The 22498-nt window shown below is 57.0% G+C and overlaps 1 protein-coding gene across 3 annotated transcripts in view; it reads left to right on the forward strand.

Moving 5' to 3' along the window:
• The window catches only part of LOC116957423 (1-acyl-sn-glycerol-3-phosphate acyltransferase alpha-like), a 35733-nt gene that overhangs the window by 8535 nt on the left and 4700 nt on the right, over nucleotides 1-22498 (forward strand). For all 3 annotated transcript variants that reach the window (XR_012941004.1, XR_012941005.1, XM_076064884.1), the window contains exons 2-6: nucleotides 2140-2415; nucleotides 14491-14624; nucleotides 15651-15829; nucleotides 18184-18279; nucleotides 19250-19322. Coding sequence is in view for 1 of the 3 variants with exons in the window: in XM_076064884.1 (XP_075920999.1) it covers nucleotides 2177-2415; nucleotides 14491-14624; nucleotides 15651-15829; nucleotides 18184-18279; nucleotides 19250-19322 (721 nt within the window). In the remaining 2 variants the exon portion in view is untranslated. The remainder of the gene's footprint in view (nucleotides 1-2139; nucleotides 2416-14490; nucleotides 14625-15650; nucleotides 15830-18183; nucleotides 18280-19249; nucleotides 19323-22498) is intronic.

Genomic DNA, 22498 nt, shown 5'->3' on the forward strand with positions numbered 1-22498 from the left:
GGCACCCCCAGTGACAGCTGTCCCTGTGCTGCTGCCGTGTGGTTCTAGCCCAGGGGCACCCCCAGTGGCAGCTGTCCCTGTGCTGTCGTGTGGGTCTAGCCTAGGGGCACCCCCAGTGGCAGCTGTCTGTGTGTGATGCTGTGTGGGTCTAGTCTAGGGGCACCCCCAGTGGCAGCTGTCCCTGTGCTGTCGTGTGGGTCTAGCCTAGGGGCACCCCCAGTGGCAGCTGTCCCTGTGCTGCTGCTGTGTGGGCCTAGCCTAGGGGCACCCACAGTGGCAGCTGTCCCTGTGTGCTGCTGCTGTGTGGGTCTAGCCTAGGGGCACCCACAGTGGCAGCTGTCTGTGTGTGCTGCTGTGTGGGTCTAGCCTAGGGGCACCCCCAGTGGCAGCTGTCTGTGTGTGATGCTGTGTGGGTCTAGCCTAGGGGCACCCCCAGTGGCAGCTGTCCCTGTGCTGCTGTGTGGTCTAGCCTAGGGGTACCATCAGTGGCAGCTGTCCCTGTGTGCTGCTGCCGTGTGGTTCTAGCCCAGGGGCACCCCCAGTGGCAGCTGTCCCTGTGTGCTGCTGTATGGGTCTAGCCTAAGGGCACCCCCAGTGGCAGCTGTCTGTGTGTGATGCTGTGTGGGCCTAGCCTAAGGGCACCCCCAGTGGCAGCTGTCCCTGTGCTGCTTCTGTGTGGCCTAGCCTAGGGGCACCCCCAGTGGCAGCTGTCCCTGTGCTGCTGTGTGGGTCTAGCCTAAGGGCACCCCCAGTGGCAGCTGTCCCTGTGTGATGCTGTGTGGGTCTCGCCCAGGGGCACCTACAGTGGCAGCTGTCTGTGTGTGATGCTGTGTGGGCCTAGCCCAGGGGCACCCCCAGTGGCAGCTGTCCCTGTGACGCTGTGTGGCCTAGCCTAGGGGCACCCCCAGTGGCAGCTGTCCCTGTGCTGCTGTGTGGGTCTCGCCCAGGGGCACCCCCAGTGGCAGCTGTCCCTGTGCTGCTGCCGTGTGGGTCTAGCCCAGGGGCACCCCCAGTGGCAGCTGTCCCTGTGACGCTGTGTGGCCTAGCCTAGGGGCACCCCCAGTGGCAGCTGTCCCTGTGCTGCTGTGTGGGTCTCGCCCAGGGGCACCCCCAGTGGCAGCTGTCCCTGTGCTGCTGCCGTGTGGGTCTAGCCCAGGGGCACCCCCAGTGGCAGCTGTCCCTGTGCTGCTGTGTGGTTCTAGCCCAGGGGCACCCCCAGTGGCAGCTGTCCCTGCGCATCGGTGGCCTGCCAGGAGGGGGCTTCGACCACGCGGATCTCCGTCGCTCGTTGCCGGGGCCGAATGTGTCGCTGGCCCAAGGTGGCTTGGCCTCGGCCTCCAAAGCCTCTCCCAACCCTCCCGGAACGCTCCCACAGCACCGAGAGCTGACGGCGATTGTCTCGTCAGCTGCGACCGGAGCGTCGTGATGGAATGCTCTTTCATTCATACCCACCCACGCGAACCAAAGAGTGTGGATTCCTGCAGTCGAGATCGTGGACTTCTTCCATCCGCTCGTAAGCGACGTTTTCAGGGACGGCGCAGGGAGGATTACTCCACACAAACCCGGCTCTCCCCGCCTGATCATGTCAGTCATGATTTAGCGGATTTGCTCACGAATTGGCCCCAACGTTCTGGTCACGTGACACAACGCTTAATACATTGGCTGTGTCCCCGTGGTGGCGGGTTTCACGACGCAGCATTTGAGAGATTGACGCGATCTTAACCCAAGCGGACTCGTGCCGTGGATGATGTCGGTCGCAAAAAGGCCTTGCTCCCCTCTCCCCTCCCTCCCTCCTTCACCACCTCCCTCTACCTCCCCTCCCTGCTTCCCTCCAATCCCTCCCCCTCCTCCCTCCCCCTCATCCCTCCCCCTCCTCCCTCCTCCCTCCCTCCTCCCCTCCCTCCCTCCCCTCCCTCCCTCCCCTCCCTATCCTCCCTCCCCTCCCTCCCCTCTGTCCATTCCCTCCCTCCTTCACCCCCTCCTCCCTCCCTCCCTCCCCTCCCCCTCCTCCCTCCCCTCCCTCCCCTCCCTCCTCCCTCCCCTTCCCTCCCCTCCCTCCCTCCCCTCCCTCCACTCCCTGCCTCCACTCCCTCCCTCCCTCCACCCCCCACCCCCACCCCACCCCTCCCCACACCCCAGCCCCACCCCCCGAGGCCCGGACATCGCGACCGCCTCAATGTGGCAACTCCTGCGGGCCCAGCTGTGGGCCCAGCTGTGGGCCCTGCTGTGGGCCCTGCTGTGGGCCCTGTGGGCCCTGCTGGGGGCCCTCGCGGCGCTGGCGGCCGCCTCTCGCTGGTCCAGCGGCGCCCTCCAGCACCACTGCAAGATGGCGCTCTACACCACGTGCATGGGCCTCGTGGCGTTTTGCATGCTGCCCGCGTGCCTCTGCCGCGGCAAGAACGTCCTCAACCTCAGGTGCGGTGGTTGGGGGGGGCACGGGGACGTTGGCGACCTCGCCCCGGTGCGCTGGAGGCCGTGGGTCAGAGCACTTGAACCGCCCGATGCGCGTGGGCATTTGGGGTCCGCGCGTGTCTCTCGCTCTCGCTCGCTCGCTCTCGTCGTTGTCGTCGTCACGGTGGCTAGGAGATGACCGGTGTGCAGTCGGTAGGTGTCTGTGTGAGTCTACGGGTCTCTGTGTGAGTCTACGGGTCTCTGTGTGGGTCTACGGGTCTCTGTGTGGGTCTACGGGTCTCTGTGTGAGTCTACGGGTCTCTGTGTGGGTCTACGGGTCTCTGTGTGGGGCTATGGGTCTCTGTGTGGGTCTGTGGGTCTCTGTGTGAGTCTACGGGTCTCTGCTTTGTGGGTCTGTGGGTCTCTGCTGTGTGGGTCTATGGGTCTCTGTGTGGGTCTGTGGGTCTCTGTGTGGGTCTGTGGGTCTCTGCTGTGTGGGTCTACGGGTCTCTGTGTGGGTCTGTGGGTCTCTGTGTGAGTCTACGGGTCTCTGTGTGAGTCTACGGGTCTCTGTGTGGGTCTGTGGGTCTCTGCTGTGTGGGGCTATGGGTCTCTGTGTGGGTCTGTGGGTCTCTGCTGTGTGAGTCTATGGGTCTCTGCTGTGTGAGTCTACGGGTCTCTGTGTGGGTCTGTGGGTCTCTGCTGTGTGGGTCTATGGGTCTCTGCTGTGTGAGTCTATGGGTCTCTGCTGTGTGGGTCTACGGGTCTCTGTGTGGGTCTGTGGGTCTCTGCTGTGTGGGTCTATGGGTCTCTGCTGTGTGAGTCTACAGGTCTCTGTGTGGGTCTGTGGGTCTCTGCTGTGTGAGTTTATGGGTCTCTACGGGTCGCTGTGTAAGTCACACACAGACAGCCACACAGATACACACACACACACAGACACACACACAGACACCCACACAGATACACACACACAGACACACACACACAGACACACACACAGACACACACACAGACACACACACAGACAGACACACACACAGAAACACAGACACACACACATAAACACACACACAGACACACACACAACAACAACCGCCATTCGCCACTAAGTGGCGGTGACGTCACCACGACGCTTGTGCCAGGCCATGTGCACCTTGAGGCCACATGAAGTGTCGAACGCCCGCTGGCAGGAGGTCACGGGGCAGACCCAGGTGCCACGGGTCGACTGACTGAGATGACTGGCTGATGCACCACCTGTGCCCCCTACTGTGCCAACTCGCTGTGCTTTAGCCACCCGGCGCTCCGCTCGTTGTTGTGAGCGTCGCTCCTCCGCCCTCCGTTGTTGTTGGAGGGCGACTGCCTCCAACTGCCCAGTAGCGTCCTTCACGAGCCTCCTCCACAGAGGCCGATCTTGACACCGCTGGTTCCAGTCATCGGCAAGTCCACTCAGCTCCACGTCCTCCTGTACCACATCACTCCATCTCTTCTCTAGCCCGTGCCGCGCCCGTTTGGCTCCCTCGATCCGGCCGAACAAAAGCTGTTTCGGCATGCGGTGGCTGGGCATGCGGGCTACATGACCCAGCCAACACAGACACACACACAGACATACACACACACAGACACACACACAGACACACACACATACACAGACACACACACATACACAGACACACATACACACGCACACACAGACAGACACGCACACACAGACAGACACACAGACACACACACACAGACAGACACACACACACACAGACACACAGACACACACACATACACAGACACACACACATACACAGACACACACACACGTGTACACACACAGACACACACACACACACCTGCGTGGCGAGGTGAGAGAGTCATCCCACGCCCACGTGTTGCGTAACCCCCCTAGCACTGCCAGTGAAACGTTGTTACCTGCGCGGGGGTGAGAGGGGGGATGGGGGAGTGGGGGGTGGTTAGGGGAGGGTGGGGCAGTGGGGTAACACAGAGACCCATAGACTCACACAGAGACCCATAGACTCACACAGAGACCCATAGACTCACACAGAGACCCGTAGACTCACACAGAGACCCATAGACTCACAGAGACCTACAGACTCACACAGAGACCCATAGACTCGCACAGAGACCCATATACTCGCACAGAGACCCGTAGGCTCACACAGAGACCCGTAGACTCACACAGAGACCCGTAGACTTACACAGAGACCCGTAGACTCACACAGAGACCCACAGACTCACACAGAGACCCGTAGACTTACACAGAAATCCATAGACTCACACAGAGACCCGTAGACTCACACGGTGACCCACAGACTCACCACACAGAGACCCACAGACTCACACAGAGACACACAGACTCACACGGAGACCCACAGACTCGCACAGAGGAGACCCGTGTCCCGTATTTAACACACATTCCGCACATACCGGACCGACCAATCGCGAGTCCGACACGGGGCACTTGAACTGCCGTGACCTCTTGACCCCTCCCGTGCCTCCCCACGTGCCGTGCTGGGCCCTGGTCAAGTGCGGCGGTAACCTTGACAGGCAGAGCCGGTGACCTTGACAGGCAGAGCCGGTGACCTTGACAGGCAGAGCCGGTGACCTTGACAGGCAGAGCCGGTGACCTTGACAGGCAGGACGGTGACCTTGACAGGCAGAGCCGGTGACCTTGACAGGCAGGGCCGGTGACCTTGACAGGCAGAGTTGTCGGTGGAGACTTCCCCTGAGCCATCTGTCTCGGTCAACAAAGGTCAACAAAGGTCAACAAAGGTCAACCGTGTGACTCCACCGCTCTGCGTTTACAGCGGCGAGCGTGGGTGGGAGTGATGGGAGTCTGTGGGTCTCTGTGTGGTGAGTCTGTGGGTCTCTGTGTGATGAGTCTGTGGGTCTCTGTGTGGTGAGTCTGTGGGTCTCTGTGTGATGAGTCTATGGGTCTCTGTGTGATGAGTCTATGGGTCTCTGTGTGATGAGTCTATGGGTCTCTGTGTGATGAGTCTGTGGGTCTCTGTGTAGTGAGTCTGTGGGTCTCTGTGTGGTGAGTCTGTGGGTCTCTGTGTGGTGAGTCTGTGGGTCTCTGTGTGGTGAGTCTGTGGGTCTCTGTGTGGTGAGTCTATGGGTCTCTGTGTGGTGAGTCTGTGGGTCTCTGTGTGGTGAGTCTGTGGGTCTCTGTGTGGTGAGTCTATGGGTCTCTGTGTGATGAGTCTATGGGTCTCTGTGTGATGAGTCTATGGGTCTCTATGTGATGAGTCTATGGGTCTCTGTGTGAGTGAGTCTATGGGTCTCTGTGTGATGAGTCTGTGGGTCTCTGTGTGATGAGTCTATGGGTCTCTGTGTGGTGAGTCTATGGGTCTCTGTGTGATGAGTCTATGGGTCTCTGTGTGATGAGTCTATGGGTCTCTATGTGATGAGTCTATGGGTCTCTGTGTGAGTGAGTCTATGGGTCTCTGTGTGATGAGTCTGTGGGTCTCTGTGTGATGAGTCTATGGGTCTCTGTGTGGTGAGTCTATGGGTCTCTGTGTGATGAGTCTATGGGTCTCTGTGTGATGAGTCTATGGGTCTCTGTGTGATGAGTCTATGGGTCTCTGCGTGGTGAGTCTGTGGGTCTCTGCGTGGTGAGTCTGTGGGTCTCTGTTTGGTGAGTCTATGAGTCTGTGGGTCTCTGTGTGATGAGTCTGTGGGTCTCTGTGTGATGAGTCTGTTGGTCTCTGTGTGGTGAGTCCGTGGGTCTCATTGTGTGATTGAGAATAGTCCGTGGATCTCTGTGTGAGTCTGTGGGTCTCTGTGTGGTGAGTATGTGGGTCTCTGTGTGGTGAGTCTGTGAGTCTCTGTGTGGTGAGTCTGTGAGTCTCTGTGTGGTGAGTCTGTGGGTCTCTGTGTGGTGAGTCTGCGGATCTCTGTGTGGTTAGTCTATGGGTCTCTGTGTAGTGAGTCTATGGGTCTCTGTGTGATGAGTCTTTGGGTCTCTGTGTGGTGAGTCTGTGGGTCTATGTGGTGAGTCTGTGGGTCTCTGTGTGATGAGTCTATGGGTCTCTGTGTGATGAGTCTATGGGTCTCTGCGTGGTGAGTCTGTGGGTCTCTGCGTGGTGAGTCTGTGGGTCTCTGTTTGGTGAGTCTATGAGTCTGTGGGTCTCTGTGTGATGAGTCTGTGGGTCTCTGTGTGATGAGTCTGTTGGTCTCTGTGTGGTGAGTCCGTGGGTCTCATTGTGTGATTGAGAATAGTCCGTGGATCTCTGTGTGAGTCTGTGGGTCTCTGTGTGGTGAGTCTGTGGGTCTCTGTGTGGTGAGTCTGTGAGTCTCTGTGTGGTGAGTCTGTGAGTCTCTGTGTGGTGAGTCTGTGGGTCTCTGTGTGGTGAGTCTGCGGATCTCTGTGTGGTTAGTCTATGGGTCTCTGTGTAGTGAGTCTATGGGTCTCTGTGTGATGAGTCTGTGGGTCTCTGTGTGATAAGTCTATGGGTCTCTGTGTGGTGAGTCTGTGGGTCTGTGTGGTGAGTCTGTGGGTCTTTGTGTGATGAGTCTATGGGTCTCTGTGTGGTGAGTCTGTGGGTCTGTGTGGTGAGTCTGTGGGTCTCTGTGTGATGAGTCTGTTGTTCTCTGTGTGGTGAGTCTGTTGGTCTCTGTGTGGTGAGTCCGTGGGTCTCTGTGTGTGATTGAGAATAGTCCGTGGATCTCTGTGTGAGTCTGCGGGTCTCCGTGTAAATCTATATCTGTGGGTCTAAACTAAACTATTTTATTTACCAGGTAAGGTCCCAGCAGCGAAACACTCTAAACGTGTGGTGATGTTGATTCTAAATGTGGAGGGAAAAAACCGTGGGACCTGCAGAGAGAGACTCCAAATCTACAGCAGCAGCAGGCAACGTCAGCGTCGGGATCGACGCCACGACCTCCTGCGTATCAGGCGAGGTAGTTAACATCTCCTAGCCACCGTGATGATTGTAATGATGAGAGAGACACCACAAACTCCAAATCTACAGCAGCAGCAGGCGTTGTCAGGGTCGGGATCGAACCCACGGCCTCCTGCGCACCAGGCGAGGTAGTCAACATCTCCTAGCCACCGTGATGATGATGAGAGAGAGAGACACGCAAACTCCAAATATACAGCAGCAGCAGGCGTTGTCAGGGTCGGGATCGAACCCACGACCTCCTGTGTACCAGGCGAGGTAGTCAACATCTCCCAGGCACCGTGGCGTCCTGAAGAAATCCGATGAGCTGCAAAGCTCTTTGTGCACGCCACCCACCCGTATCTTAGAAGTCCGCTGAGCGTGGGGGTGGTGGCGTGGGGGTGTGGGTGTCGTGGGGGTGTCGTGGGGGTGGTGTCGTGGGGGTGTCGTGGGTGTGGGGGTGGTGGGGGTGGTGTCGTGGGGGTGGTGTCGTGGGGGTGTCGTGTCGTGGGGGTGGTGGCGTGGGGGTGGTGGGGGTGGTGTCGTGGGGGTGGTGTCGTGAGGGTGGTGTCGTGGGGGTGTCGTGAGGGTGGTGTCGTGGGGGTGTCGTGGGGGGTGGTGTCGTGGGGGTGTCGTGTCGTGGGGGTGGTGTCGTGGGGGTGGTGTCGTGGGGGGTGGTGTCGTGGGGGGTGGTGTCGTGGGGGTGGTGTCGTGGGTGTCGTGGGTGTGGTGTCATGGGGGTGGTGTCGTGGGGGTGGTGTCGTGGGGGTGGTGTCGTGGGGGGTGGTGTCGTGGGGTGTGGTGTCGTGGGGGTGGTGGCGTGGGGTGGCAGCGTGGGGGTGAAGGGTCGTCCCAGTGTGGTGTGGCACCAGACTGGGACGAGTAAGCCACTTCAGCTGAAGCTGCCTTCACTTTTAGGGCTCGCTGTACCCCCCCCCTTAACACCCCCACCCCCCCTTAACCCCCCCCACCCCCCCTTAACCCCCCACCCCACCCCCCTTAACCCCCCCACCATCCAGACCTCCCAACCCCCCCCCGCCCCCCACTTCATACTCGAGACTTGCCCGGGTGGGGTGCAGTCCGAAATGAATCCCACACTTTTTTCTGGGTGCACTTTGTGAACCTCCACATATAAATAAATAACCCCCCCTCCTCTTCCCCCCCCCTCCTCTCCCCCCCCCTCCTCTTCCCCCCCCCCTCCTCGTCCCCCCCCTCCTCTTCCCCCCCTCCTCTTCCCCCCCCTCCTCTTCCCCCCCCCTCCTCTTCCCCCCCCCTCTTCCCCCCCCTCCTCTTCCCCCCCCTCCTCTTCCCCCCCCTCCTTTCCCCCCCCCTCCTCTTCCCCCCCCCGCTCCCCCCGCCCCCCAGAATGTTTTGGGGTGCGCTTTGAGATTGTGCCCCTTGGATGGTGACTTACAGTGACCCCTGCCCCGTTTGGCAACCCCTGCCACCCAAATGGGTGGCACTTTTGGCCCTGTTGGCTGGCACATAGCGTGGCACACACACACATATACATAGCGTGGTACACACATATATACATAGCGTGGTACACACATATATACATAGCGTGGTACACACACACATATATACATAGCGTGGTACACACATATATACATAGCGTGGTACACACATATATACATAGCGTGGTACACACACATATACATAGCGTGGTACACACATATATACATAGCGTGGCACACACACATGCATAGCGTGGTACACACATATATACATAGCGTGGTACACACACACATATACATAACGTGGTACACACATATATACATAGCGTGGTACACACACACATATACATAGCGTGGTACACACACATATATACATAGCGTGGTACACACATATATACATAGCGTGGTACACACACACATATACATAACGTGGTACACACATATATACATAGCGTGGTACACACACACATATACATAGCGTGGTACACACACACATATACATAGCGTGGTACACACATATATACATAGCGTGGTACACACATATATACATAGCGTGGTACACACACACATATACATAGCGTGGTACACACATATACATAGCGTGGTACACACATATATACATAGCGTGGTACACACATATATACATAGCGTGGCACACACACATGCATAGCGTGGTACACACATATATACATAGCGTGGTACACACACACATATACATAACGTGGTACACACATATATACATAGCGTGGTACACACACACATATACATAACGTGGTACACACATATATACATAGCGTGGTACACACACACATATACATAACGTGGTACACACATATATACATAACGTGGTACACACATATATACATAGCGTGGTACACACACACATATACATAACGTGGTACACACATATATACATAGCGTGGTACACACACACATATACATAACGTGGTACACACATATATACATAACGTGGTACACACATATATACATAGCGTGGTACACACACACATATACATAACGTGGTACACACATATATACATAGCGTGGCACACACATATATACATAGCGTGGCACGCGTGTGCCATGTACAGCGTGGCACACGCGTGTGGTGGCAGCAGCAGCAGCAGCAGCATGAGTAATAGTGGTCGTCACAGCGTTGTGTACTCGGAGGGCTAGCGATGTTGTGCCTGCAGTGTTTAGGCTGACCTGCAATTAATTCCCGCTCAAGGTGACATTACATTTGTGTGTGTGTCTGTGTGTGTGTGTGTCTGTGTGTGTGTCTGTTGGGCAAAACAACCCCCTACCTCCTCGCGGTGCCGGACGGGCAACTCTGTCGTGGACAGTGCTGTGTGGGGAGAGGGCCAATTCCGATTGGCTCCTCCCCTCATGGCATCTGTGTCCACCACAGGGGCTAAACGGGGGCTCTGGACGGGTGCGAGGGGCTGGTAACCCCTCCACTTTCAATTAATTACCACTAAACCACGAGTTAAACTGAAATATGTAACTAATAAGCTTGTGCCGGAGGCCCCGGCGGGACAGGCGTCTATGACGTCTCCTGGCCAAACCCCAATTGGCAGAGCCAGGAGATTGAATCTCTACCCTCGGGGCTACTCCAGAAACAACGAAAAGCCACTACGGATGGCCACGTGGAATGTTCGAACGCACACTGCTGAGGAGAGGTTGCCACTGCTCTGTCGGGAGCTGGACCGGTACCGCCTGGATCTATGTGGCATTCAGGAGGTCCGGTGGACCGGCTCTGGCTCCTGCCACCATGAGGGGTGGACAGTCCTCTACTCGGGGCAGCAGACTGCCAAACAACAGGGTGTGGCTCTTCTTTTGAACAAAAGAATGAAGGGTGAGTGGGAGCGTGGCGGTGAGGTGCGGGAAGCTGTAAGCCCCAGGCTACTTTGGGCTCGCCTTCCCATCAACCGGAGGCGAGGTGTGGTGGTAATGGTTACTTATGCCCCCACCGAAGACGAACATCCGTGGAGGGATGCAGGCAAAGCCGATGAGTCAGATGCCTTCTATGACCTCCTGTCACAGGTGCTGGCTAAAGTGGCCCCTCGGGATAGAGTCATCTTGTTGGGTGACTTAAATGCCCGAGTTGGTCATGATGCTGGCACCTGGTCTGGAGTGATTGGAGGGCATGGGCCAGATCAGCTCAATAACAACGGTAGGAGGCTGCTAGATTTTTGTGCAGCCCATGGGCTTGTAATTACCAACACGCTGTTCCGGCATCGGCGCATCCACACAACATCATGAATGCATGCCGGGTCCAAGCAAGAACATCTGCTGGACTACATAGTGACGGACCAGCGGATGCGAGCCCATGTCCTTGACACCAGGACCTACCGTGGAGCTGATCTGCCCTCTGACCATCGACTAGTCATCTGTAAGATGCACCTGCCATTTTGCCACTCCGGTGGTGGGTGTCCACCCAGGACCCCATTCCAACCTAAAGTGGCCTGGTCTCAGTTAGCTGATGAAAGTTGCAAGCGAGAATTTCATCATCGCTTGCGGCTGGGGTTGGCATCGTCCCCCACTCCTCCTAATGTCGAGGGTAAATAGGCGAGGTTTAGGACTGTCATGCAGCTGCAATGGCTGCTTTGGGTACGCGGTCAGGACCTCCCCAGAGACCCTGGCTGACAAAGGATGTGTTCAGGATGGTTGAGAAAAAGCGACAGGCCCACTGTCATCGGTTACAGGATCCCACGTCAGAGAATGAGGAGGCTTACCGCAGCCTTCGCTCGGAGGTTCTGAGAGCCGTGAGGCGCTGCAAGGATGGGTGGTGGTCGCGGGTTGCTGAGGAGATGGAGTCTGCCTCAGTAGCCCACGATCACAAATCTCTATTTAACTCCATCAAAAAAGCAACCTGCAGCGCCACACCTATTACCATCATTAGGGGAAAAAACGGTGATCCAATCTCTGACCCCCAGGAACAGGTTTGCAGATTTGCTGAGCATTTCTGTGAGGTCCTAGGGGAGGGAAAATCCCTCAGCCAGGAAAACATTGTGGCACAAAGTGAGGATGACCCTGCTAAGACTGCGGTGCCTCAAAAATTGGAAGAAGTCACCCCCTGTGAGTGGCTGGCTGAAGTACCATCTGTTGAGGAAGTACTGAAGGCGATCCGGAGTCTGAGACCAGGAAAGGCAGCGGGCAGAGATAATCTCCCAAGCGAAATGCTGAGCGAGTGTGGCTTTTGTGCACAGACTGCCCTATATGACATCATAACAACAGTCTGGACCACTGGACGGGTTCCGCAGGATTGGAAGGATTCCCTGGTGGTCCCCCTCTTTAAGAAAGGGTACCGCACAGACTGTAACAACTACAGGGGCATCTCACTCCTCAGTGTGCCGGGAAAGGTCCTGGCAAGGATTATTCAACATCGCCTCGCCAAGCACGCTGAGGAGAGGCTTGCGGAGCCCCAATGCGGTTTCAGGAAAGGGCGGTCCTGCACAGATGCCATATTTTCTCTCCGTCTGCTACAGCAAAGGTGTAGGGAATTCCAACAAGACCTACATCTCTGCTTTATTGACCTGGTCAAGGCCTATGATACCATCAGTAGGCCTGGGCTCTGGGTTGTTCTTCGTGCTTTTGGAGTCCCTGACCCTGTGCTCACGATCATTAAGGACCTTCATGATGGTGAGCGGGCCCGGGTAAAACTACGTGGCCGGGAGTCAGAGCCATTCCCTGTACACCTTGGGGTGCGACAGGGATGTCCTCTGGCTCCCACATTATTTAACATCTATTTTGACCACGTAGTTCGTGAAGCATTCAATAGCTGTACCGGGGGAATCTCCATATGGTACAGATATAATGGGAGGCTGATCGATGCCCGGGTGCGGTCAAGGGATGGCTCCCTATTGCTCAACCACGTTATGTATGCCGATGATTTGGTAATAGCTGCTCATTCAGAGGAGGAGTTGGAGACGCTGCTGCTGAGACTGGAGCATGCCACTAAGAGATGGGGCCTTACCATCAGCCCCACCAAAACTAAGCACCTGCCTGGGTATTTTGTACCATCGGACACTCCACCCCCACAACTCCCAATCTGTGATGGGGCAGTTGTGGAGAGAGTGGAGAGTTTCCCATACCTGGGCAGTGTGCTTATGACCGGCTCCATTTTAACAGCAGAGGTCTCACTCCGAATCAGTCGAGCGGCAATATCTTTTCATCGGTTGCGTAACGCTGTGTGGAAGCTACCTGGTCTGTCGCTCCGCACTAAGCTTCAGGTCTTCTCGGCCACGGTCATTCTCTCCTTTCACTACGCTTGCGAAACGTGGACCCCTTAATGGAACATCTTAGCCGGTTGGAAACATTTAGGCTGGCCTGCCTACGATCCATCCTGGGTTTAACCAGGCTGGATTCTGTGAGGAGCTCACAAATCCTTGAAAGATCTGGGCAAGGTCCCATCGGTGAGCTCCTCTGGCAGGCAAGGCTGCGTTGGCTGGGTCATGTAGCCCGAATGCCCAGCCACCGCATGCCGAAACAGCTTTTGTTCGGCCGGATCGAGGGGGCTAAACGGGCGCGGCACGGGCTAGAGAAGAGATGGAGTGATGTGGTACAGGAGGACGTGGAGCTGAGTGGACTTGCCAATGACTGGTACCAGCGGTGTCAAGATCGGCCTCTGTGGAGGAGACTCGTGAAGGACGCTACTGGGCAGTTGGAGGCAGTCGCCCTCCAACAACAACGGAGGGCGGAGGAGCGACGCTCACAACAACGAGCGGAGCGCCGGGTGGCTAAAGCACGGCAGGTTGGCACAGTAGGGGGCACCGGTGGTGCACCAGCCAGTCATCTCAGTCAGTCGACCTGTGGCACCTGGGTCTGCCCCGTGACCTCCTGCCTTCGGGCGTTCGACACTTCACGTGGCTTCAAGGTGCACATGGCCTGGCACAAGCGTCATGGTGACGTCACCACCACTTAGTGGCGAATGGCGGTTGTTGTGTATCTGTGTGTGTGTGTCTGTCTGTGTGTGTGTGTCTATCTGTGTGTGTGTCTCTCTGTGTGTGTCGATATGCATGTGTATCTATCTGTGTGTATGCATGTGTATCTATCTGTGTGTGTGTCTGTGTATGTCTGTCTTTGTGTGTGTCACTGTGTGTGTGTCACTGTGTGTGAGTGTGTCACTGTGTGTGTGTGGGGGAGCGGTGGTGTAGTGGTTAGCTCGCTGCTCTACGAGCCCGGCGATCACCACCAACACCACCAGTGACGATTATCTGAACCGGTCCTGGGCCTCTCCGAGGTCGACTCAGCCTCAAATGAGTACCTGGTGCGGTGTGTAAATATTGCCACTAGGGAGACAAAGGCGGCCGGGCGTGGTGCTGGCCACCCACCCCCTCGTGTGCCGTGCCGGCCTTAATAGGTGCTCGCTAACAGCACTTGCCCCTACAATCTCTGTGAGTGGCACCTGGGTCTGTCCCGTGACCTCCTGCACCTAGCCTGGCACAGCCAGTCAACCCATAGCACCTGGGTCTGCCCCGTCACCTCCTGCACCTAGCCTGGCACAGCAGCCAACCCATGGCTCCTGGATGCAGTGACAGCCTTCGGCGCTTCACCTGCACCTAGCCTGGCACCGTGGCGATGTGTGTATGTGTGTGTGCGTGTGGGAGAATCGGAACATTAATTCGTACGGCGAGAATCTGATGAGCCACAAAGCTCCTTTTCACCGAAGTAACCGGCTACGCCCCCTTGCCCCCCCCCTTGCCCCCCCCCTTGCCCCCCCCCTTGCCCCCCCTCCCCCCTTGCCCCCGCAGGATAGCGTCACGGCTGGGGCGTCACACCAAGCGCCTGATCGGCATCACGTACACGTCGCTGGGCGGGGAGCGGATGAGCGGCTCGGGACCCTGCGTCATCGTCTCCAACCACCAGAGCTCGCTCGACTTCCTCGGTGTGTGACGCGTGCTCTCGCGCGTGTGGGTGTGACGTGGGTGTGACGTGGGTGTGACGTGGGTGTGACGTGGGTGTGACGTGGGTGTGACGTGGGTGTGACGCACGTGTGGGTGTGGGTGTGACGTGCGTGTGGGTGGGTGTGACGCACGTGTGGGTGTGGGTGTGACGTGCGTGTGCATGTGGGTGTGACGCGCGCGTGTGTGTGGGTGTGACGCGTGTGTGTGTGTGGGTGTGACGCACGCACGGGGGTGTGACGCATGCGCGTGTGTGTGGGTGTGACGCGCGTGTGTGTGCGTGTGGGTGTGACGCACGCGCGGGGGTGTGACGCATGCGCGTGTGTGTGGATGTGACGCACTCGTGTGTGTGTGTGTGTGACGTTCACGTGTGTGCGTGTTCGTGTGTGTGACGCACTCGTGTGTGGGTGTGACGCACGTGTGGTTGTGACGCGTTGCGCGTGCGTGGCGAGCGTGATGCGGGTGTGACGCACACACACACACACGCGTGCGTGTGTGTGTGTGTGCGTGTGTGTGTGTGCGTGTGTGCGTGTGTGTGTGTGCATGTGTGTGCGTGTGTGTGTGCGTGTGTGCGTATGTGTGTGCGTGTGTGCGTGTGTGTGTGCGTGTGTGTGTGCGTGTGTGCGTATGTGTGTGCGTGTGTGCGTGCGTGTGTGTGTGTGCGTGTGTGTGTGCGTGTGTGTGTGCGTGTGTGTGTGCGTGTGTGCGTATGTGTGTGCGTGTGTGTGTGACGCACACGCACACACGCACGTGTGCCTGCGTGTGTGTGCGTCACACACACACGCAGGCACACGCACACACGCACACACGTGCGTGTGTGCGTGAGCGCCGCTGCTGATGCCGCTGCCGCCGATGACGAATCGCCGACGCCGCCGAAGAATCGGCGGCGGCGGCGCCGCTCCGCCACTCCGCCTGACCCCACCCCCCCCCGCCGCCGCCGCCGCCGCCCCCGGCACCGGCACCGGCACCGGTACCGGCACTGGCGCCGGCGCCGGCGCTGCGTCCCCCAGGAATGATGGAGTTCCTGCCGGAGCGTGGCGTGCTGGTGGCCAAGCGCGAGATCATGCTGTACACGGGACCCTTCGGCCTCGCCTCCTACCTTTGCGGGACGCTCTTCATCGACCGCAGGAACCCCGACAGGGCCAAGGAGGCCGTCGCCAAGTTCGCACGCTCCCTGCGGCCTCAAGACGTACGGGCCGACGCTGACTCACGGGATGGAGAGATGACGCACAGACTCATCACACAGAGAGACTCATAGACTCATCACACAGAGACCCATAGACTCATCACACAGAGACCCATAGACTCATCACACAGAGACCCATAGACCCGTCACACAGAGACCCATAGACTCATCACACAGAGACCCATAGACTCATCACACAGAGACCCATTGACTCATCACTCAGAGACCCGTAGACTCACCACTCAGAGACCCACAGACTCATCACACAGAGACCCACAAACTCATCACACAGAGACGCACAGACTCATCACACAGAGAGACTCATAGACTCATCACTCAGAGACCCGTAGACTCATCACTCAGAGACCCACAAACTCATCACACAGAGACCCACAAACTCATCACACAGAGACGCACAGACTCATCACACAGAGAGACTCATAGACTCATCACTCAGAGACCCGTAGACTCACCACTCAGAGACCCATAGACTCTTCACACAGAGACCCATAGACTCGTCACACAGAGACCCATAGACTCATCACTCAGAGACCCATAGACTCATCACACAGAGACCCATAGACTCACCACACAGAGACTCATAGACTCATCACACAGAGACCCACAAACTCATCACACAGAGACCCACAGACTCATCACACAGAGACCCATAGACTCATCACACAGAGACCCATAGACTCACCACACAGAGACTCATAGACTCATCACACAGAGACCCACAAACTCATCACACAGAGACCCACAGACTCATCACACAGAGACCCGTAGACTCATCACACAGAGACCCGTAGACCCATCACACAGAGACCCATAGACTCATCACTCAGAGACCCATAGACTCATCATACAGAGACCCATAGACTCATCACACAGAGACCCATAGACTCATCACACAGAGACCCATAGACTCATCATACAGAGACCCATAGACTCATCACACAGAGACCCATAGACTCATCACATAGAGACCCATAGACTCATCACACAGAGACCCACAGACTCATCACACAGAGAGACTCATAGACTCATCACTCAGAGACCCGTAGACTCACCACTCAGAGACCCACAGACTCATCACACAGAGACCCATAGACTCATCACTCAGAGACCCACAAACTCATCACACAGAGACCCACAAACTCATCACACAGAGACGCACAGACTCATCACACAGAGAGACTCATAGACTCATCACTCAGAGACCCGTAGACTCACCACTCAGAGACCCATAGACTCTTCACACAGAGACCCATAGACTCGTCACACAGAGACCCATAGACTCATCACTCAGAGACCCATAGACTCATCACACAGAGACCCATAGACTCACCACACAGAGACTCATAGACTCATCACACAGAGACCCACAAACTCATCACACAGAGACCCACAGACTCATCACACAGAGACCCATAGACTCATCACACAGAGACCCATAGACTCACCACACAGAGACTCATAGACTCATCACACAGAGACCCACAAACTCATCACACAGAGACCCACAGACTCATCACACAGAGACCCGTAGACTCATCACACAGAGACCCGTAGACCCATCACACAGAGACCCATAGACTCATCACTCAGAGACCCATAGACTCATCATACAGAGACCCATAGACTCATCACACAGAGACCCATAGACTCATGACACAGAGACCCATAGACTCATGACACAGAGACCCGTAGACTCACCACTCAGAGACCCGTAGACTCATCACACAGAGACCCGTAGACTCATGACACAGAGACCGATAGACTCATCACACAGAGACCCGTAGACTCACCACATAGAGACCCACAGACTCACCACACAGAGACCCGTAGACTCATCACGCAGAGACCCATAGACTCATCACACAGAGAGCCATAGACTCATCACACAGAGACCCGTAGACTCATCACACAGAGACCCACAGACTCACCACTCAGAGACCCATAGACTCATCACTCAGAGACCCACAGACTCACCACTCAGAGACCCATAGACTCATTACTCAGAGACCCACAGACTCACCACTCAGAGACCCATAGACTCACCACTCAGAGACCCACAGATTCACCACACAGAGACCCATAGACTCATCACGCAGAGACCCATAGACTCATCATCACGGTGGCTAGGAGATGTTAACTACCTCGCCTGGTCTACAGGAGGTCGTGGGTTCGATCTCCCCCCCGTGTCTCCCCCCCCCCGTGTCTCCCCCCCCGTGTCTCCCCCCCCGTGTCTCCCCCCCCCGTGTCTCCCCCCCCCGTGTCTCCCCCCCCCGTGTCTCCCCCCCCCGTGTCTCCCCCCCCCCGTGTCTCCCCCCCCCTGTCTTTCCGTGTCCCAGCTCCGCCTCTGGATGTTCCCGGAGGGTACCCGTAACCACGGCAACGACCTCCTGCCCTTCAAGCGCGGTGCCTTCCACCTCGCGGTGCAGGGACAGGTAGCCAGACCACGCCCCCAACCACAGAGGCCACGCCCCCAACCACAGACCACGCCCCCGCCATAGTTCACGCCCCCAACCGCAGGGTACTCGTAACCACGGCAACGACCTCCTGCCCTTCAAGCGCGGCGCCTTCCACCTCGCGGTGCAGGGACAGGTAGCCAGATCACGCCCCCAACCACAGAGGCCACGCCCCCAACCACAGACCACGCCCCCAACCACAGACCACGCCCCCGCCACAGTTCACGCCCCCAACCGCAGGGTACCCGTAACCACGGCAACGACCTCCTGCCCTTCAAGCGCGGCGCCCCCAACCACAGAGGCCACGCCTTCAACCACAGATCACGCCCCAAATACACCAAGGCAATGCCCCCAACCACAGACCACGCCCCTGCCACAGTTCACGCCCCCAACCGCAGACCACGCCCCCCAATCACAGACCATGCCCTCAACCACAGACCACGCCCCCACCAGATTGAGGCCGCGCCCCCAAACAGAGACCACACCCCCAACCTCGCAGACCACACCCCCAACGTCGCAGACCACGCCCCCAACCACACAGACCACACTTCTAACCGCAAACCACGCCCCCCCCCCCACCACACAACAACAAATCTGCTCCCTCCGCCGGTGGTGACATTGTGCCAGGCTAGGGGGCCGTCCATAAATGACGTCACGCACCTGCGGCGGGGGGGGGGGGGGTTTGAGAAATGTGACGTCACATCAAATTGCGCAACTTTATAAATAAATATAGACACAACACGTTCTACTTAATTACAACATCAGAGTGGCAGCGCTACATTAAATACGCACTACTACAGTGACAATAGTTTAAAGCGATTTGAAGCATTTTTTAAATTATATTTGTGGTTGGGGGGGGGGCAGAGCTTTGTGACGTCATATTTGACGCTGTGTGACGAAGGGGGGGGGGTCAAAAATCACGTAACGTCATTTATGGACGGCCCCCCAGGTTCCCATCGTGCCGGCCGTGTTCTCCAACTACAGCAGCTTCTACAGCAAGGAGAAGAAGATCTTCAAACCAGGTGCGGTGAAGTATGGTCGAACGAGCCCCACCCCCCACCACCCACCACCACCCCCCACCACCCACCACCACCCCCATGGGCCACGAGCAACGGGAGGTGCCTATAGAGGCAATTGCCGCTGGGGCCCCTAGGGCAATTGCTAGTGCCCCTGGGGCAATTGCTACCGCCCCTGCGGCAATTGTTAGTGTCCCTGGGGCAATTGCTAGTGCCCCTGGGGCAATTGCTACCGCCCCTGGGGCAATTGCTAGTGCCCATGGAGCAATTGTTAGTGCGCCTGGGGCAATTGCTAGTGCGCCTGGGGCAATTGTTAGTGGCCCTGGGGAAATGGCTAGTGCCCCTGGGGTAATTGCTACTGCCCCTGGGGAATATGTTAGTGCGCCTGGGGCACTTGCTAGTGCCCATGGGGCAATTGTTAGTGCTCCTGGGGCAATTGCTAGTGCCCCTGGGGTAATTGCTATCGCCCCTGGGGTAATTGCTACTGCCCCTGGGGCAATTGCTATCGCCCCTGGGGCAATTGTTAGTGTCCCTGGGGCAATTGCTAGTGCCCCTGGGTCAATTGCTAGTGCCCCTGGAGAAATTGCTAGTGCCCCTGGGGCAATTGTTAGTGTCCCTGGGGCAATTGCTAGTGCCCCTGGGGCAATTGCTAGTGCCCCTGGGTCAATTGCTAGTGCCCCTGGGGCAATTGTTAGTGCTCCTGGGGCAATTGCTAGTGCCCCTGGGGCAATTGTTAGTGCTCCTGGGGCAATTGCTAGTGCCCCTGGGGCAATTGCTAGTGCTCCTGGGGCAATTGCTAGTGCGCCTGGGGCAATTGCTAGTGCCCCTGGGGCAATGGCTAGTGCCCCTGGGGTAATTGCTACTGCCCCTAGAGAAATTGCTATCGCCTCTGGGGCAATTGCTACTGCCTCTGGGGCAATTGCTATCGCCCCTGGGGCAATTGCTAATGCCCATGCGGCAATTGCTAGTGCCCCTGGGGCAATTGCTAGTGCGCCTGGGGCAATTGCTAGTGCCCCTGGGGCAATTGCTAGTGCTTCTGGGGCAATTGCTAGTGCCCCTGGGGCAATTGCTACCGCCCATAGGGTAATTGCTAGTGTCCCTGAGGCAATTGTTAGTGCTCCTGGGGCAATTTCTACCGCCCCTGGGGCAATTGCTAGTGCCCATGGGGCAATTGTTAGTGCGCCTGGGGCAATTGCTAGTGCCCCTGGGGCAATGGCTAGTGCCCCTGGGGTAATTGCTACTGCCCCTGGGGAAATTGCTATCGCCCCTGGGGCAATTGCTACTGCCCCTGGGGCAATTGCTATCGCCCCTGGGTCAATTGCTACCGCCCCTGGGGCAATTGCTAGTGCCCCTCGGGAAATTGCTAGTGCCCATGGGGCAATTGCTAGTGCCCCTGGGGCAATTGCTAGTGCCCCTGGGGCATTTGCTACCACCCATGGGGCAATTGCTACCGCCCCTGGGGCAATTGCTAGTGCCCCTCGGGAAATTGCTAGTGCCCATGGGGCAATTGCTAGTGCCCCTGGGGCAATTGCTAGTGCCCCTGGGGCATTTGCTACCACCCATGGGGCAATTGCTAGTGCCCCTGAGGCAATTGCTAGTGCCCCTGGGGCAATTGCTACTGTCCCTGGGGCAATTGCTATCGCCCCTGGGGCAATTGCTACCGCCCCTGGGGCAATTGCTAGTGCCCCTGGGGCAATTGTTAGTGCCCCTGGGGAAATTGCTAGTGCCCATGGGGCAATTGCTAGTGCCCCTGGGGCAATTGCTAGTGCCCCTGGGGCATTTGCTACCACCCATGGGGCAATTGCTAGTGCGTCTGAGGCAATTGCTAGTTGCCCATGGGGCAATTGCTAGTGTCCATGGGGCAATTGTTAGTGCGCCTGGGGCAATTGCTAGTGCGCCTGGGGCAATTGCTAGTGCCCCTGGGGCAATTGCTAGTGCCCCTGGGGCAATTGCTACCGCCCCTGGGGCAATTGTTAGTGCGCCTGGGGCACTTGCTAGTGCCCCTGGGGCAATTGTTAATGAGTACCTGGTGCAGTGTGTAAACATTGCCACTAGGGAGACAAAGGCGGTCGGGCGTGGTGCTGGCCACCCACCCCCTCGTGTACCGTTACCGGCCTTCATAGGTGCTCGCTAACAGCACTTGCCCCTACAGTCTGTTAAGGCTATATGGGGGATCTTTGTCTTTTTGACTGTGTGTGTGTGTGAGACTGTGTGTGTGTGACTGTGTCTCTATGTGACTGTGTGTGTGACTGTGTGTGTGTGACTGTGTGTGTGTGACTGTGTGTGTGTGACTGTGTGTGTGTGACTGTGTCTCTATGTGACTGTGTGTGTGACTGTCTCTATGTGACTGTGTGTGTCTCTATGTGACTGTGTGTGACTGTGTGTGTGTGACTGTGTCTCTATGTGAATGTGTGTGTGACTGTGTCTCTATGTGACTGTGTGTGTGACTGTGTGTGTGTGACTGTGTGTGTGACTGTGTGTGTGTGACTGTGTCTCTATGTGACTGTGTGTGTGACTGTGTCTCTATGTGACTGTGTGTGTGACTGTGTCTCTATGTGACTGTGTGTGTCTCTATGTGACTGTGTCTGTGTGTGACTGTGTGTGTGTCTCTATGTGACTGTGTCTGTGTGTGACTGTGTGTGTGTGTCTCTATGTGACTGTCTGTGTGTGACTGTGTGACTGTGTGTGTGTGTGACTGTGTGTGTGTGTCTCTATGTGACTGTGTCTGTGTGTGACTGTGTGACTGTGTGTGTGTGACTGTGTGTGTGTGTCTCTATGTGACTGTGTCTGTGTGTGACTGTGTGACTGTGTGTGTGTGTGACTGTGTGTGTGTGTCTCTATGTGACTGTGTCTGTGTGTGACTGTGTGACTGTGTGTGTGTGTGACTGTGTGTGTGTGTCTCTATGTGACTGTGTCTGTGTGTGACTGTGTGACTGTGTGTGTGTGTGACTGTGTGTGTGTGTCTCTATGTGACTGTGTCTGTGTGTGACTGTGTGACTGTGTGTGACTCTGTGTGTGTGACTGTGTGTGTCGCTGTGTCTGTGTGTGTGACTGTGTGTGTGACTGTGACTGTGTGTGACTGTGTGTGACTGTGTGTGTGACTGTGTGTGTCTGTGTCTGTGTGTGACTGTGTGTGTGTGTGACTGTGTGTGTGACTGTGTCTGTGTGTGTGACTGTGTGTG

This window comes from Petromyzon marinus, unplaced genomic scaffold (assembly GCF_048934315.1).
Source record: "Petromyzon marinus isolate PM22_M1 ecotype Great Lakes invasive population unplaced genomic scaffold, UKy_Petmar_22M1.pri1.0 PM_Scaffold_87, whole genome shotgun sequence".
Taxonomy (NCBI): domain Eukaryota; kingdom Metazoa; phylum Chordata; class Hyperoartia; order Petromyzontiformes; family Petromyzontidae; genus Petromyzon; species Petromyzon marinus.